At 47.0% G+C, this 16632-nt stretch overlaps 1 protein-coding gene across 1 annotated transcript in view; it reads right to left on the bottom strand.

Moving 5' to 3' along the window:
• The window catches only part of MMP17 (matrix metallopeptidase 17), a 177758-nt gene extending 161588 nt beyond the window's left edge, over positions 1-16170 (bottom strand). Inside the window, exon 1 of the mRNA XM_061603002.1 lies at positions 14419-16170. Coding sequence (XP_061458986.1) covers positions 14419-14550 — 132 coding nt within the window. The 5' untranslated portion in view covers positions 14551-16170. The remainder of the gene's footprint in view (positions 1-14418) is intronic.
• Between the last annotated feature and the right edge of the window lie 462 nt (positions 16171-16632).

Raw genomic sequence — 16632 nt, 5'->3', positions numbered from 1 at the left:
CTGTGGAAAGTACTTGGGTGACATAACATTCCTCCAAAGATTAGGACAACTCTCTACTGCTGTCATTTCATGCTCCCTGATTTGAAATATTATGGTGGAAACACTCCAACGGCCTTGGGGTTTATTTGGTTTGCAGGAACGGATTCCAAAAGAGGAGGTCTGTGGGAGGCAGCATTGCCCCTATGCAGAGATTCGCACACATATCCCCTTGCTTCTGGAACTATCTTGTACTTTCCACACATTGCCGCTGATTGCCCAGACCTCAGCCAAAACAAACAGTCCTTTGTTTGTCCCGACTCTGGCCTCATTCCCACACGGGCAAGACGATCCAATGGAATGATTGCTCCAACTGAGAGTTCTGGCGGTGCAGCAGACAGAAACACAGATAGCTTGCTTCGACAGAGTCATTGGCTCCCTCTAGCTGACTGGCAATGGCTCTCCAGGACTTCAGTCAGGATTCTCCCCCAGCCCAACCTGGAGATGTCAGGGATGGAACCTAGGACCTTCTGCATGCAAAGCAGATGCTGTCCCACCAAGGCTGAACTACAACCAGACAGAGCCAGGATCATATCCCTGTTTAGTCAACAGGCTTACCTTGGGCAGGCACCCTCTCTCTCAACCTTGCAGGGTTGTTGAAAAATAGGGGTACAGAGGGAGAGAGACAGAAGGTGGGCTGTCCTGAATTCTTTGGAGAAAAACAGGAGATAAAAATGTTTTAAAGAACTGAAAAGCTGCCCATCTCATCCAGCATCCTGTTCTCACAGTGGCCAATCAGATGCCCATGGGAAGCCCAGAAGCATAACCCAAGTGCACTCTCCCCACTTGTGATTCCCAACCACTGGCATTCAGAGGCACACTTCCTCTGACAGTAAAGGAAGAACATAGCCAGCATGGCCAGTAGCCACTAATAGCCTTACCCAGGGCCGGTTCTAAAGGGTGGCCAGGTGGGGCACTGGCCGAGGGCCCCTGGAGCTACAGGGGCCCCCTCAGGGGCCCCTCTGCTCCCCTTCCACAATCTGCGGCTTCCACCTGCCCTCCATTCCCTCGCCCCACCTACCTGTCTCCTGCCTTTTAGCATTGCCCTTAATGAAGATGGCAGCCAAGATTTCCCTAAGGTACTGAATCTCCTGCCGCCATCTTGGTTGATGGCAGAGATGCAAGCACATAGCACACACGCATGCCATCAACAAAGATGGCAGCAGAGGCTTCATCCCCTTAGGGAAACCGTGGCCGTCATCTTGGTTAATGGCAATGCTAATAGACAGGAGACAGGTAGGTGGGGGTGGGGAGGCCACATGCGCGCGCATGTGCACATGCAGGGGCCCAGGGCAAGCTGGTGCCCAAGGGCCCTGGCATGCCTGGGGCCAGCTCTGGTTTTACCTTCCATGAATTTGCCCAATCCTCTTTTATAGCCATTGCTCCCTTGTGGGAGTGAACTTCATCGTTCAGCTATGTGCTGTGTAGGTATGTGCTAGAGTTCAGCCCAATTTGGATTTGGTACCAAATTTTCTTATTCCCTATTGTTGCAGATCAGATTTTTTTATGTAGCAATTTTCTATGGCTATTTTTGAAAACAGATTTTATTTTTAAAATCCACCTCTAAGATATTGATACTAAGAACAATATTTTTATCAACATTTCCTTTCATTTATCAGTATTTCCTTTCAAAATATCAACATTTCCTTTAAAATTATTGATGTTGATAACAATATTTTTTGCAAGGGGGGAACGAATCGGTGAAAGCAATGGCTAGCAGACAAACAACGCACTAGAATCGATACCGGTCTGTTAGGTCAATGGAATGCTTTTGAATCAGCACCAGCCAATGGATCGCATCCCTAGTGCCGTCTAAAGAAGAACTTTCTTGTGCCCATCCTGAATCCTCCAACATTGTTTCATTGGACAGCCCAGAGTTCTCGTATTTTGACAGAGGGAGAAAATTGCCTCCCTATTGACTTTCTCTACCCCAAACAGAATTTTTATATACTTTATGCTTTCTATTTTTTTCAGCATGTGACATCCCATTCAGCCAAACACCTTCCCAAGTTAAGCCCACACCATTGGGAAAAGAGAAAAATCAGAAAGCTATTCTTCCTTACGAATGAAACTGTGAATACAATTTTGAAAAAATCATACTTTGATTATGTTTGAAAGTTCTTCCTTACGAATGAATATACTTTTTAGAAAATCATACTTCGATTATGTCATAACCTGTTTAAAGGATTTTTTAAAAAATCCAGCTCCTCGTTTACTTGCTTTGAAACTGTAATTTATAGTCGCTTTTTCATCTCATTTTACAACGTAAGTCACTTTGAAGGCCCCTAGAGAGCTGCAGAAGCAAGGTATAAACCTGAAAACATTGAAAAAAGTGAGGTCAAAGGTGCATTTGAAGCCCTGGATTTCTCCTCCCAAACAGCCAGGCAGTTTCCACCCCCCCCCCAAAAAAAATTAACACTGTGTTCCCCATCAAGTTTTAGGAGAAGAAAATGACTTATTGACTGCTTCCTAGCATAGTTTTGAGAGTACCACTCTGAACTCCAGCGCCACTACCATAATACAGATGTTGGTCTGGAACTTTGCTGAATGAATCTCCAATTATCTAATTTGACAGGAAGCAGCATTTCCAAAGGCTTTACCTATTTACATCTTTTGATTCCCTCCTCCCTTTTAAAAGATCTCTCTCTCTCTCTCAGAGCTGAGTGCAAATAGAAGTTGACCCACAAACAAGCCAATTTGCCGGGTTCTGGAGAGATGGCATTGGGGGAGAGAGTCCTTATTTTCTCATGTTCTTCCTCCAAAAGGTTCCTGTGCTCACAACAACCCCATGAGGTAGATTAGGTGGAGAGATGGTGACTAACCCTGGGACAACCAGTGAGCTTCATAGCTGAGCAGGGATTTGACGTTAGGCCTCCCCGGTTCTATGGTCTATCCCACACATTGATTCTTGCCACCAATCAGGGATGCTGTAGCAGCAGATTTCATGCCTTGGAAGGGACTGGACTAGATGAACTTTGAGGTTGTTTCCCTGATGCTAGACCATACCATTGACTATATATTTTTTTTATCCTGCTTTGCATCCACAGACCTCAGGACAACATACATAGTGCCTACCCCACCCAGATTTTATCTTCACATCAATACTCTGCAAGGTAGGTTAGGCTAAGAGATGCTCATACAGTGGTCTGGTTATGCTAAACTGTAGTTTATTAAACTATGGTTTATCAAACCATAGCTTGGCGTTATGTATGAACCCAGCCCAGCAAGTTAAATATGATTAAAGGTTGCTTGTCATCCAAAGTTTGTAGTTGGCTTATAAACCTCAGTTAACATTGACCATAGCTGAATGTTACATGCAACCCCAGATCACCTCCTTAACTATGGTTAAGGAGCTATCACCACCCCAAATGCAGGTATACCGAACTCTCGTTGAGCTGCTCTCAGCGGTGCTTTTAACTATTCTATGACATGATAAATCAAGGTTTAAGTGATCGTTTGCCAGATGCTTCAGTTTTAACCATGGTTTATTAACTATTTAATGTTCACTATGTTTAATGTTACGTGCAAACCAGGCCAGTGTGGTTTTCATGGCTGAGTGAAGATTCAAAGTCAGGTTTTCCTATATCTAATCCAACACGTAAGTTGCTATACCAACTGACTCATCTCTATCCTATTCATGCATATAGCAAAACAAGACTTGTGGCAACAGAGTTCCTGCCCCAATAAGTGCAACTTTGTTGGTTTTTTATGGCTCTTAAAAAATGCAGGACCGATTTGAGTGTGGAGGTGCTCTCTTGGTACAGTCCTCTCAGGTGACTGTACCACCTCAAATTGTGCAAGATGGGGTTTGCTAAAAGGTCCACTATGGAAAGCTTACATGTCAAAGGCGCTCAAATGTTACAACAGCAGTAAAAGCAAAGAAGAAATGAAATTAATGCTTGCTTATCTGCTTTAGCTAAGTACTCAAGGTCTCTTTCCGTGCTGAAGATAGAAGCTGCAACCCACTCCTCAGTGCCGTGCCAGGAGACCCATCAAGATAGAAGCACTGCAGCCAAGGCATTATTATGCAGCCTCCGTTGTCCTGCCGTGCTGGCCTTGCTCGTTTCGCCTTGTGTCGGCCGCGTTTTGCCTCTCATCGCCTTTGCTTTTGGCTTCTCAGGGAGAACTTTCCTGTTGGTCGCCTCTTCGTGGGGCCTGTTTGTGCCGCCTCTTGCTGTTTGCTACGCTGGATGCTGGATGCTGAGAGTGAGAGGAGATGCCGCTTTCGGTTTCGCAAATGACGCACCTTGTGGACTATACAGGCCAGAAGCTTTGTTGAACTTTGTTGTGGTGACCTTTACCTGTTGTTTTAGTTTTATTGCTGTTTTGATGTTGTGGTACTTATATATTATGACTTTGTCCATCGCTCAGAGTGGCTCGGTTTCCAGCCAGATGGGCGATAAATAAATTGCAGAAATAAATAAATAAATAAATAAACGAAAGAGAGACACCTCAACCTTCCCATGCGGAAAGATTCCATATAAGAATTCCTCTCTACATGAATTCTGAGATGGTACAGTTCTCTGAGAAGACTGTACCACGAGTGCTTGTTTCACTGAATTGACTCTCAACACAAATGACCATTCTGGAAGGATTCCTAGATGCGTCACAAATACATCTACTCTCAGTGTTTCCTGAAATAAAAAGACACACCTCATTGATTCCTTTACAAATAAAAAAAAAGAGGAAGGCTGATCTAAAGATCACCCAGTCACAAGCCAAAAGCTTCTAGAAGAATTGCTCATGCCATCACAGTTACGGAATGTCCCAAGCAAACAGCATAAGCACACAAGGTGCTCCACACCAGCAGCGCAGGGAACACAAGACTGTCGCTTCCAGACCATCAGCACTTTGCAGGAAGGATTCAAGTGGATACTGGAAATTTGGCTTTGTGCAGTTAAAGTGGATTAAAGCACTCTGTCGCCCTTGCACAACAAATCCACTTTAAAAAGAAATGAAATTGACTTCTTGTGGTTAGCAAAGTGAAGTGGAAATGCAATTAAAAGTGCGGAATGAACGACTGACTAATGGGAGGACGGGCAAACTCTCTGAAATCAAATCAGGAAGGCTCATTGTCATATCGCCTCCCTGCAAACAAATCCAAATGAGAGCTCAATAAAACAGCAGTCTAACCTAATCAACAAGATCAGCCTCAGAAGACCTTCTCTCGATCCCACCGGTTAAAACAGCTAGACTGGTGAGGACTAGAGAGAGGGCTTTTTCAATAGTGGCCCCCACCCTGTGGAACTCCCTCCCAAATGATCTCCGCCATGCCCCTTCCATGATGAGTTTCCGCCAGGCCTTGAAGACCTGGCTCTTCAGGCAGGCTTTTGGGGTGGGTTAGATTTTTACTGTTATGGTTTTAAATTTTAACGTTTTAATGTATTGTTTTATCTTGTACGTTGCCCAGAGTGGCTGGACAACCAGCCAGATGGGCGACTAATAAATTAAATAAATAAAATAATAATAAATAACCTCTGCATAAGCTTTGTGCAAACAAATCAGGACAAATGTGCGACAAACATGCTATCCGGAGCAGCCCTTGAGCCTAGCCTATCCCTGTCCACAGCACCTCAGTGAAAAGTCGGATCCAGCAGTCTATCGAAACTGTCTTTTAAATCCTGTCCCCGATACACGTTAAAACTCAATCTATTTTCTTTAAAAAGCACGTGCCTGCTGCTCTTCAGTTTACAGAAGTGAAATATCGCAGGGCAACCCACCGCAAAGCGAAACCGTATCAAAAACACAATTAAAAAGTACATAAAAGTTTGGCACAACAGGAAGAGAACAAACAAGACTTGATGTTAAACTTTCTCCCCAAAGCAAATATTTAAGAATATTAGGAAGCTACTTTATACTGTGTCAGACAATCAGTCCATCTAGCTCAGTATTGTCTACACTGACTGGCAGCAGTTCTCTGACGTTTCAGGCACAGGGCTTTCTTAGCTGTACCTGGAGATGCCAGGATTGAATCTGGGGTCTTCGGCATGCAAAGCAGATGCTCTGTCACTCACCTATGGCCCTTTCCCTAGTGTCAGAGTCTTCCCGCTTCAGAGGAGGAGTTTTCCTCAAAAAGGGAAGAAAGGGTTAAATTTGCTCTCCATGCCTGCTCCGATATTGTCAGCCTGCCCCTCCAAGATGCCGTATGCATGTAACCCCGTGCTCTGCAGGTTTAGTTGCAGAATCACTTCGAACATCAAGGTTGTTTGGCCAATATTGCAAATCATCTGCTAAAAATCAGCTAGGTGACATGCTGGCAGGCCTAGCCAAATAAAAAGGCATTTCAGTGATGTCAAAAAGTATATCACACATGATGACAGGTGAAGTCTCTCGGCACCACCACATCCAGGAGGTAAAAACACAGGAGAAAAAGAGGCCTGCCGGTGGGAATTGCAACACGGATCAAAGCACGCTCACTTAGAAGCCAGCGAGCCAATATGGCATAGTGGTTAGAGAGTCGGAAGAGGGCCTGGGAGACCAGGGTTCAAATCCCCACTCAGCCATGAAGCCCACAGGGTTGTTGCAAGGATAAAATGTGAAAGGGACGACCCCTGCATGCCACCATGATTGCCTTAGAGGGGAACGTGTGGTCCTCCAGATGTCATGGAGTCCATCAACAACTGGAAGGCCACAGGCACACTGCCTTGAGTTCCATGAGAGAAGAAAGAGGCCCTGCAGGCCTCTCTATGTGGCCCTTGGAACTGTCTGCCCCCCGCCCAGAAGGTGGGATATAAATGTGACAAATAAATAATGCATCCTTAAATCCAGGGAAGTTACAACCACTCAGGTATACTGGGGATCATGGCGTTAGAGGATTAACCTTAGAGCCTCTCTGAAGCTTTAGAACTGGACACTGTACAGTGCAGACATTGAGCGGAAAGGCCTCCAAGGCTTCACATACCCGATGCTGGACACTGCAGGAGGGGAGAGATGCTTCTCTCAGGTCCTGCATGTGTGCTTCCCATTGGGTCATCTGGTTGGCCACAGTGAGAACAGGATGCTAGATGAGGTGAGTCACTGGCCTGATCCAGCAGGGCTCTTCCTACATTCTTACGATACCAACATTTCCCCCTCTTTATTTCCCTGTCTCTGTCCAAATCCCCAAAAAGGGTGTTTAGGATGGGAGGAAGACAATTCTAAATCAGGGTTTCCAATCTGTGGTCTGTGGACCCTGAGCTTCATTCAGGTGGGCCACGGCATGTCTGTGGATTTGTGGTTAAAAATGGGAGACAGCCTGTCCACTGCACTGAACTTTCATATTGATTTTTTAATTGCATTTTATTGCTTCTTTTATTTCCTAAATTGTATTTTATTGTATCGCAATTTGAATTCTACAAGTGCTACAACAGGCAGAAAGAAAAAAACAGTAAGCGATCCACCAAGACCTTCAGCATTTTTCAGGTGGTCCATGGAGGAAACAACAGCGTGGGACCTACTGGTCTAAATTCAAGTCCAGCTTGTGCATCATGAACACACATTTGGAAATGCCTGTCCCACATTGCCCCCTTCCACTCTGTGTCAGCTACAGATGATCATCGGCAAATCCACAAAATGTGGCGTAAGCTTTCTTATCTTAATCACGGCTATTTCTGGGTGGCCTTCCTAGGAACACATGGGTGGAAATAATAAATACTTCAAATCCTTTGGAACATAGGAGAGTTGCTCGCTAACAAGCCCTGCAACTCTAACCAGTGGCTTTTAGATTATATAACAAAAATAATATATTGAGCATTGCTATGAGTGATGAAAGGGTTGCACAGGCATTATCTCGACACTCCTTGACACCACTTTGTAAGGTAAGTCACTATTATCTCCCCATCCTGCAGATGCACCTTTGTTGAAGGCCACCAGGTGTATTTGCAATAGAGGTAATCAAACCAGAGGCATCGTGGTTCATGACTTACTTTCAGTCAATCTCGACCAGGGGCAGGGAACTTTTTTCCAGCTTGGGGGCCGCATTCCCTTCCAAGCAAGGACTGCATGCCTTCCCTCCCAAGGATTGCATGCCAGCGGTGAATGAGGCTAAAGGCAGAAACGGGCAGAGCAATTCATGTCAGTTCCACACATTTCAGCAGGGCTGGCACAAGAGAAGCGCCTTAGCCGCTTCAAGTACTGTTGACCTTAAAGCAAAAAACTACTGACTCAGATCGCCATGTTATCAGAAACATCCCAAGGATGCTAGGCAGCATACACCTGATTGAATAGAGCCATCTAATCTTGGGTCAGAGATATTTCTGTACAAGGGCATAATGGGTGTGCATGCGCAGACACGCACACACTGCTGCTTTGCCCTGACACCCAAGTTACGGGAATACGTGAGAAGGTCTGAAGTACTTAGTGGCAGAGTACATGCGTTGCATGCAAAAGACCTCAGGTTCAATCCCTGGCATTTCCAGGTAGGGTTGGGAAAAGGCTTCTCTCTGAAACCCTGCATTGCTGTTAATCATCATTCTCTAGACCAGGAATGATGTTGTTGGACTACAGCTCCAATCAGCCCCAGCCAGCATGGCTAATACTCAGACATGATGGTGTCGGATGTTGGATCTGGCACAAGCAGATGCCCAGAATGCAGAACAGAATAGTGACAGGCTAGATCCCAGTTGAATCACTCAGCCAGACAAGACATAAGTTTTAAGAGTCACTTTACTGACAATAGAGGTATAGAATACATTACAAGCTCTCTCTCTCTACCAAACTCCTTGACCCCCACACCCTGCCAGTTTGAGTTTCCAGCTATATACTGATAAGACAGCTGGTTGTCCTGGCAACGTGTCCTTGAGGAGTGCACGTCCACTCCAGCCTTGTGAGCTACTTGGCCTTGTAACTCTGCCATGGAAAAATACTCTTAGGAACTTTTTACTTGCCAACACCCCCCACCTATTTTTCCATAAGCAGCACCTTTTACATTTGTTCACATTTTTGCTTCCATTTGTCATTACATTTACATTTACATTTCTTGTATTCACTTAAATCACATTTCTCCACATGATACATTTTTCAGTTTACATGTTCAGTTCAGTGTACATCTACATTTCTTTGTTCCTTTATTTTACAGAGGTTTTACAAACATCATCAGTTTATCTCTTTTGGTTTTACACATACCAAGTATAATGTGTCAGCATCCATTACCCTGTGTGTTTGTGCTTCAATCCCCTTTACTGTGGCATTCCTAAATCTGTCAGGCAGCACACCCAAATTTGCCCTTTCAGAACGTCTCAACATTCGCTTGTCACTTTTACCAAGGTATTCAGTGTCTTTTTCTTTTACCCCTGTTTCTCTGTCATGTACTGTGGGTGCATTTGTATTAGACTTGGCTTCAGTGTTTCTTGTTGACACAATTGCTTTGGTTAGCTGACACACATTACAGGCTACATATTTATCACAATTTCTCAATGTCACATCTTTACTATTTTCAGTTGCTTTCACCACATTTTGATATCCTATATGTCCCAATTTTCTGTGCCATAAATGTACACAATTATTGTGGGGTTTCTCATTGGCACACATAAGCACATGATTTGTTTGTTTCATGTGTAGGTAGAACAATGAGTTCTTTACTATCCCTTTCATGAATATTTTGTTCCCTTTCATGACTTGACATGAGCCCCTTTGAAACAACACATTGAACCCCATTCCATTAAGTTTTGACACAGCCATAATGTTGCATTCAGTGTCAGGAATAAACAGCACATCTGTCATAATGGTATTGAAACCTGCTAATTTCACTGTACCCCTGCCTTTGATCAGTTTCTTAGATCCATCAGCCATTATCACATAATCCTCTAGGTCACGAAATGTATGAAACATTGATTGATCTTTGATTATGCTATTTGTAGCCCCACTGTCAAGAGTCCATACATCATTACATTTATTTCCCTGCTTATTGTTAATACATTGTTTATTCTTACTAGCATAGATCACCTGTACACATGGTTTTCTTCCTCTTTCTCTTCTTCTTGCTCACAATTCTTTTGAAGATGTTGCCTGGAACCACAAAAATAACATGCCTTTTGTCCATACAGTCTCTCCTCCGCTGCTTTGTTGTTCTGCTTTTCCACGTTGTGTTTAGACTCAGTCCTTTCCTGCTTTGCCATTTCTTGCCTTCTTTGAAATTCTTGTAAAAGTTTTCCTTCAATATAGTCCATGGTCAGGTTTGCTTCATTCATCGCTTCCATCGAACTCACCAGAGCATCATAACTTGAATCCAGACTTGATAACACAATATAAACTTTTTGCATTTGAGAATGTTCAACGTCACGTTCTGTCAACTCAGCAAATATTCTATTCATCTCCAATAAGTGCTCTGACATGGTTGTATTGTCAGATAAGCGCACCTGATATAATCTTCTGGCAAGATATATTTTAGAACTGGCAGTCTTTTTCACATGAATATTTCTTAAAGTTTCCCAGGTTTCTTTAGCTGTTGTTGCTTCACGCACGTGCAGTAATTGAGAATCATCAATAGAAAGAACAATTAACGCCTTTGCCCTCTCATCCAGCCTTCTCCAGTCTGCTGGAATTGGCACCACGGCGGGTGGGTCCTCTGCGATAGCTTTCCAAACTCCTTCTTTCACTAGAAAAGCCTGCATTCTCTGTTTTGAACTGCCATAATTTTTCCCTGTCAGCCTTTCCAAGGGAATCCCGGCCGATAACGTAACAGACATACTTTCACTTTTCACAGTTCACCGCCTTTGTAATTAGAGCTTCTCACCTCCGTCCTTCAGTCAGTTATTCCCACGGCTCTCTCACAGCTTTCAGCTCAGCTTTCAGTTTCGCCGTCTCTTCACACGCTTGTCCTCTTTACTCCTCTTTTGGCTTTTCTTCGGACATCCGTCTGCGCATCAAAACCATCCTCTGCTACCACTTGTCGGATGTTGGATCTGGCGCAAGCAGATGCCCAGAATGCAGAACAGAATAGTGACAGGCTAGATCCCAGTTGAATCACTCAGCCAGACAAGACATAAGTTTTAAGAGTCACTTTACTGACAATAGAGGTATAGAATACATTACAAGCTCTCTCTCTCTCTACCAAACTCCTTGACCCCCACACCCTGCCAGTTTGAGTTTTCAGCTATATACTGATAAGACAGCTGGTTGTCCTGGCAACGTGTCCTTGAGGAGTGCACGTCCACTCCAGCCTTGTGAGCTACTTGGCCTTGTAACTCTGCCATGGAAAAATACTCTTAGGAACTTTTTACTTGCCAACAGATGGGAAGCTGTAGTCTAACCATATACCTAGAGGGGTCACAGGCTCCCCATCCCAGAGGCAGATAAAGCCAAGGTAGATGGACCCATGACAGAGCAACCCACAAAATGGAACAAATGAGGGTGACTTGTAAGAAGTCAGAAGAACTGATCCATCTCGATTGTTCGGTTTCCGCCTGCTCCAGTGGGCAGTGGCTTTCTAGCCTTCCCCAGCCTTGCTATCCGATCAACCTTTTAAGCTGGAGAAACCAGGGCATTTATGCATGCTGGCCATGTGGCTCTACCCTGTGTGCCATGTTTCCTTTTCTCCAGAACATGGGTTAATTTGGGCACTGAACCTGTCAAAGGCAAGAACAAGCTAGCTCAGGAACAACAGGTTCCGTAACACATTAATTGCATTAACCATCACATTTCTTAGCGATGATTAAGGCAGTGGAGGCTGGCCCATTAGGGCAAATGGGGCAGTGCCCCACCAACCTCAGCCTGACCCCACCTGCCTGCCTTCTTACTGACACCCAGTCCAGGAGGTGGTGGACACAAAAGAAAGGGAAAAGGAGAAGCATCATCAGCACCAGAGATCAGAGCTCACAGGCCAGTGCTTGAATTACAGGAGGCGGCACAGACAGGGCTCTACCCCCCCTTTATTTTTGTCATTCCCCCTTCAGTTATTACTTTATTGTCAAGGGGCATGGTTTGTAGGTTTCACTAAGGTTCCCCTAACTCCCCCTCCCCTAATAATCTGAGTACTAACGCAGGCCCAAAAGAAAAGATACATTTTCAGATATTCAGCGGAGGCTGGCCTACTAGGGTAAGAGAGGCAGCGCCCCACCAATCTCAGTCTGCCTTCAGCCAGGCCCCAGTTACCTGCCTTCTTACTTTCATCCAGTCCTGAGAATGGTTCTGGATGTTGTTACGAGGCAGGGCCATGGAGCCTAGAATGTCACCTCCATCCTCCTTAGGCTTGATGCTGCAATTATGGAATACAGGAGGAAGGAGGATTGGAAGCAAACGTAGAATTAGTTGGCTCTGCCCGCCATTGGCTCTGGTTCCACCTGCTGTCCCAACAGTCCCTACCAGTCCCAACAGGCCCCAGGCACCACTGGATAAAAGTGGGATAATACAAAAATAAATGCCACTATCAACTGTAGACTGACTTCCCATCATGCAGTCCACGCTTGGATGGTCAGAGACATCCACCTAAGTCAAACACTGCATCGATCTGAAACCTTAATTTTCTTCTCTCTTGCCAGCCTTGTAGCTTGCATTCTCCCTCCAGGATATCTATCATTTCTCCAAAGAGCTCAACACACAACTCAGTTCTCTCCACCAGAGCAGAGATGGCCAAGTGGCGTTCCAGATGAATTCTCCTCTGTCCCCTTTGGATTTGCCAGATGTTTCGATGAAGACGGGGGAAAAGGTTTTGCTCAGTTCCGCTTGCAAAGATCAATCAAATTGGCTCTGGGTAATTGCGAGCTTGCTACCCCGTACTTCAGTATGACTGCTTCTCACTTTAGGATTTTCCATCTCAACAGCCTTGAAATTCAACAGCTACTTGGAGAAGTGAGGCACTCATAAACAGTGAGATTCTTACTGCTAGACAACTGAAAGCTTATTACAGAGCTTGATCATCCATGAATGGTGAGGGAGGGCGGCAGAGCCTGTGGCAAAATACAGACCCCCAAAACGAGCATCAGGGCAAACGATCGACCTCTACAAACACAGAAGTCGGGCACTTCCAATTCCTGCATCTCTGGAGGGTCCAGCTAGCAGTAACTTGGCTACTATCCAGAGCAGCAAGGGTGGTAACAACCCATCAACAATTGCTAAATAGCTTCCATTGCCGACAGGGACCCTAGGAAAGAGCTTCCAACAATTGCCCAAATATGGATGGGCATTTTTCACAGTAGTGTTGGTTGATTCTGGGTATGGATGCAATGCCAACCGTTTCCACCAAACCACCTTGCAACCTGATTCAGTCTAATCGTTTCAACCCCCCCCCCCCCAAATCACCTCCTTCCTACTGAGAGGGTTGTGGTTGTTTTGAGAAAGTAGGGGGAGGCTTATGGACATATCTGCTTCAAAGAATCAGAATCAGCTTTGCCTATGCAAGGAAGGAAAAGATATACACACACAAAGCATCCTAATAAAATTTTTAAAAGCTGACAGTCAGTATGAACCATATACAGACATTTTTCTTTCCGTATTCGCAGGAGATCAAGCCATTCCTATTCATGGGTTCCTAAATCACCCAGGGACTCAGAGTGACAGCAAGATCACTGACTTCCCCCTTCCCCCTCCAAGCATTTAAAAGCCTAGGGAAAGTTGAGGTTCCTTTGTAGGCAAAGGGATAGGGGGGCCCCCGCCGGCATCCCTTCCCACGGCAGCGCACTCCTCTGCAACCACCGTGAGCAACGCCGACCTCGCTGATGGCCACACAAGCGGCTGACTCAGACTGCACTCGTACACCGCACACGCAAAACACTTACCTGGGAGTAAGCCCCTCCTGAAACAGCGGGACTTATTTCCGCCTAGAGACAAGCGTAGGGCTGCGCTTAACCGGTTGACCTCTGCGCACTTACCCGAGAGTATACCCCACCTGAGCAGCAGTGGGACTTTCTCCCGAGGAAGCCTGCCATAGGATAGCTGCAGGAATCCCGAACACACACGCGCGCACGGACAAGGCATCAGCCTCCTTTGAGATCTACTCCTGAGTAAACCACGCCGAGCTGCACAGCAACAACTTGTCTCCCCATCGCCGCCGCGGCCACCTCTCGCTCTTGCCTCCAGTCACGGCCAGCCTCCCTCCTTCGCCTCCCCCCCCAACGGGTGCACACAAATCCACGCACTCTCCCGGGAAATAGGAAGCGCCCCAGTTTGATCGCGGGTACCCCAGAGCGCATATATATATACCCCAAACGACGCTAACACCCAACACAAGCGGCGCGGCGCTGGGAACTGCAATCAGAGGGAATCTTTGGCCTCCCCAGAGTCCGTGGCCGGATGCAGGTGGGGGCGAGGAGAGACCCCCCCCTCAACTTCATCCTTGCAGCCATTTAGGAGCCGGGTCGGTTTCTTCCCGGATCAGTGAGGCTCTTTCTGGGGGTGCCCCTTTCCTTCCTCTCCCCCCGCCCCCGTCGAGAAAACCAAATTTTGAAAAAAAAGAAGCAGGCAACTCACAACTCCCAGCGTAATATCCTCGGCGGTCGGCGTCGGCGCTGCCAGGGTCCGCCGCGAAGCCAAGCAGAAGGCGAGCATCAGAAACATCTCCTGGGGGAAAGCACTCTGCCCGGGGGGCCCGTTCCACAGCATCCCTCCTCCTTCCTTTAGTCCTTCTTCGCCGCCGCCGCCGCCCGCAGCCGCTGAGCCTCCGAGGAGGGACGCTGAAGGCGCCCAGCACCGCCGATCCGCAGGCGGAGAGAGGCGGGAGGCGACATCCGAGAGCTTCGCAGTCTCCGCTTTAGCGCCGCTGTTGTCGCTGCTACCGCTGGAGCCGCTTTGGGAAATCGCCCCAGCCGCCCCTTCTCCCCGCAACCTCGGGCATCAAGAGGCGAGGAGCGGCGGTCGCATTGTACGTCCCCGACCTCCGGTTCGGTTTCCTGGCGGAAATGGGGGGGGGGTTTAAAAAAAGGCAAATCCGAGGGTGTAGGGAAAAGAATCGCTCCAACTTTTTTACGCGCGCCTTCGAAGCCCAGCCTTGCGCCTTTGGGGATGGGAGACCGAAAGCAACAGAGCCTTTGCTTCCGAAACTGCAAAACAATATTGTTTGCAGTAGAATTCCCCCCTTCTTCTTCTCTTCTAACGGGGTAAAAGAAAACAATCCGGCTCCGCCTGGTGGTCCGCACCAACCCCCCGGCTGCTCAATCGCCGCCGAGCAACAACGTCGAGGAGCCGCCGCTGCGCAGCTCTCGCCAGTCTCTGAAGGCGGCGCAGCTTCAGCCGGGGAAGTCCTTCAAATGAAGAGGAGAGGAGAGTCGACAGAGGGCGGCGCTAAGAAGAAAAAAAGGGGCGGCGGATCGGCCTCGGGAAAAGGCTCGGTCGACCAACGGGAAAGGGCGCTGCTCGGGTTCTCCAAAAGGGGCCGTTGCCAGCGATGTGAGTCCACGCTTCCTTGGGAAGAAGCCCCCGTAGAACTCCGCCAGGCTGGCTTGCCGCCTAAAAGGTGGATAGGATCCCGCTGTCAAGGCTGCGATCCTAGGCGCGCTTCCTTGCAAACCCCACTGGATTAAGTGGGACTAGAGGAAACGCGCGCACAGAATCGGGCTACGCCAGAACGGCGGGAGAGGCGTGCGCTTCTGTCCTGGGAAGAAAACGGGGGCGCAGGTCTCACCAGCGATGCTAGCTTGGCTTTTGGGCAGCGTCTGATCCTTTCCAGCGCACATGGATGAGGTTGATGAGGGATGGGAGGCTATGCCATTGGCTCCATTCCCCAGGCTGTCCTCCATTTCCCTGATCAGAGATCCCTAACTGCGGTGTTGTTTTTTTCAAGAGGGCGCAATCCTGCACATACTCCCAGCAACGCTGCACCTACATACACTCAAAGGGAAGCCCCACTATGAATGAAGGTTGCCAACCCATTCTTCAGGACATTTAACTGGTCCATTTTTGAATTTATTTTCTGGGTTCAGGTTCTATAATCTTCCCCTTTTCAGTGCAGAAAATAGGGGCATGCTTGCCTAAAACCCCCTATTCTCACTCCCAGGATGAGTTTTGAGCCTCAGTCCTTCTCCTGTACAGTGTTGGGGGTTGTACTGCACCTTCTCAAGCTGTGCTAATTTTAGGATGTAGTGGCCCATCTGCCCATGACTTAAATGCCAAGAAAATCGTTGGTCTTTGGGTGAAATGGCATTGATATTTATATCTCATATTTTCCCCAAGGAACTCAGGGTGACATAGTATAGCAGTTCCTGTGTCAGACTAGGGGTAGAGACACACTTGCTGTTGTGTCCCTTCCAGTGGGTCTCCACCTTTGTATTCTGAAAGTGGGGGCACATGATGCTAGTCAAACTCCACCCTTTTTTACTCTAAAACCTGGTCACAACAGCTCCAATACAGTTTTTTTAAAAACACCAATTCAGCTTCAGATTGATAGATCAACCCATTGCCCCTCCAGGTGTGCCCAATTGAAATACTTTGCTGCAGGCTCAGGCAGAGACAGTGACTGGCCCAATGCTGTGCTGTGGGTGGTCCTGAAGGCTCTGAAATCAGCAGTGGGGAAGGGAGGTGTGTCCAGCTGAGGGGACAGGTGCTTCGCAACACAGCAGAACAACCATTCTCACTGCTTTTGAAGTGACTAGTGTGCCAAAAGCCCAGGACCTGAGAGATCAGGGTTCAAACACCTACTCAGCTAGGTGACCTTGGGCCTGTCACCGTCTCTCGGCTTAACCTACCTCA

The sequence above is a fragment of the Rhineura floridana genome, chromosome 19 (assembly GCF_030035675.1).
Source record: "Rhineura floridana isolate rRhiFlo1 chromosome 19, rRhiFlo1.hap2, whole genome shotgun sequence".
In the NCBI taxonomy this organism is placed as follows: domain Eukaryota; kingdom Metazoa; phylum Chordata; class Lepidosauria; order Squamata; family Rhineuridae; genus Rhineura; species Rhineura floridana.
Note: the sequence above shows the minus strand (reverse complement) of the source record. Positions and strands in the feature narration are given on the sequence as shown.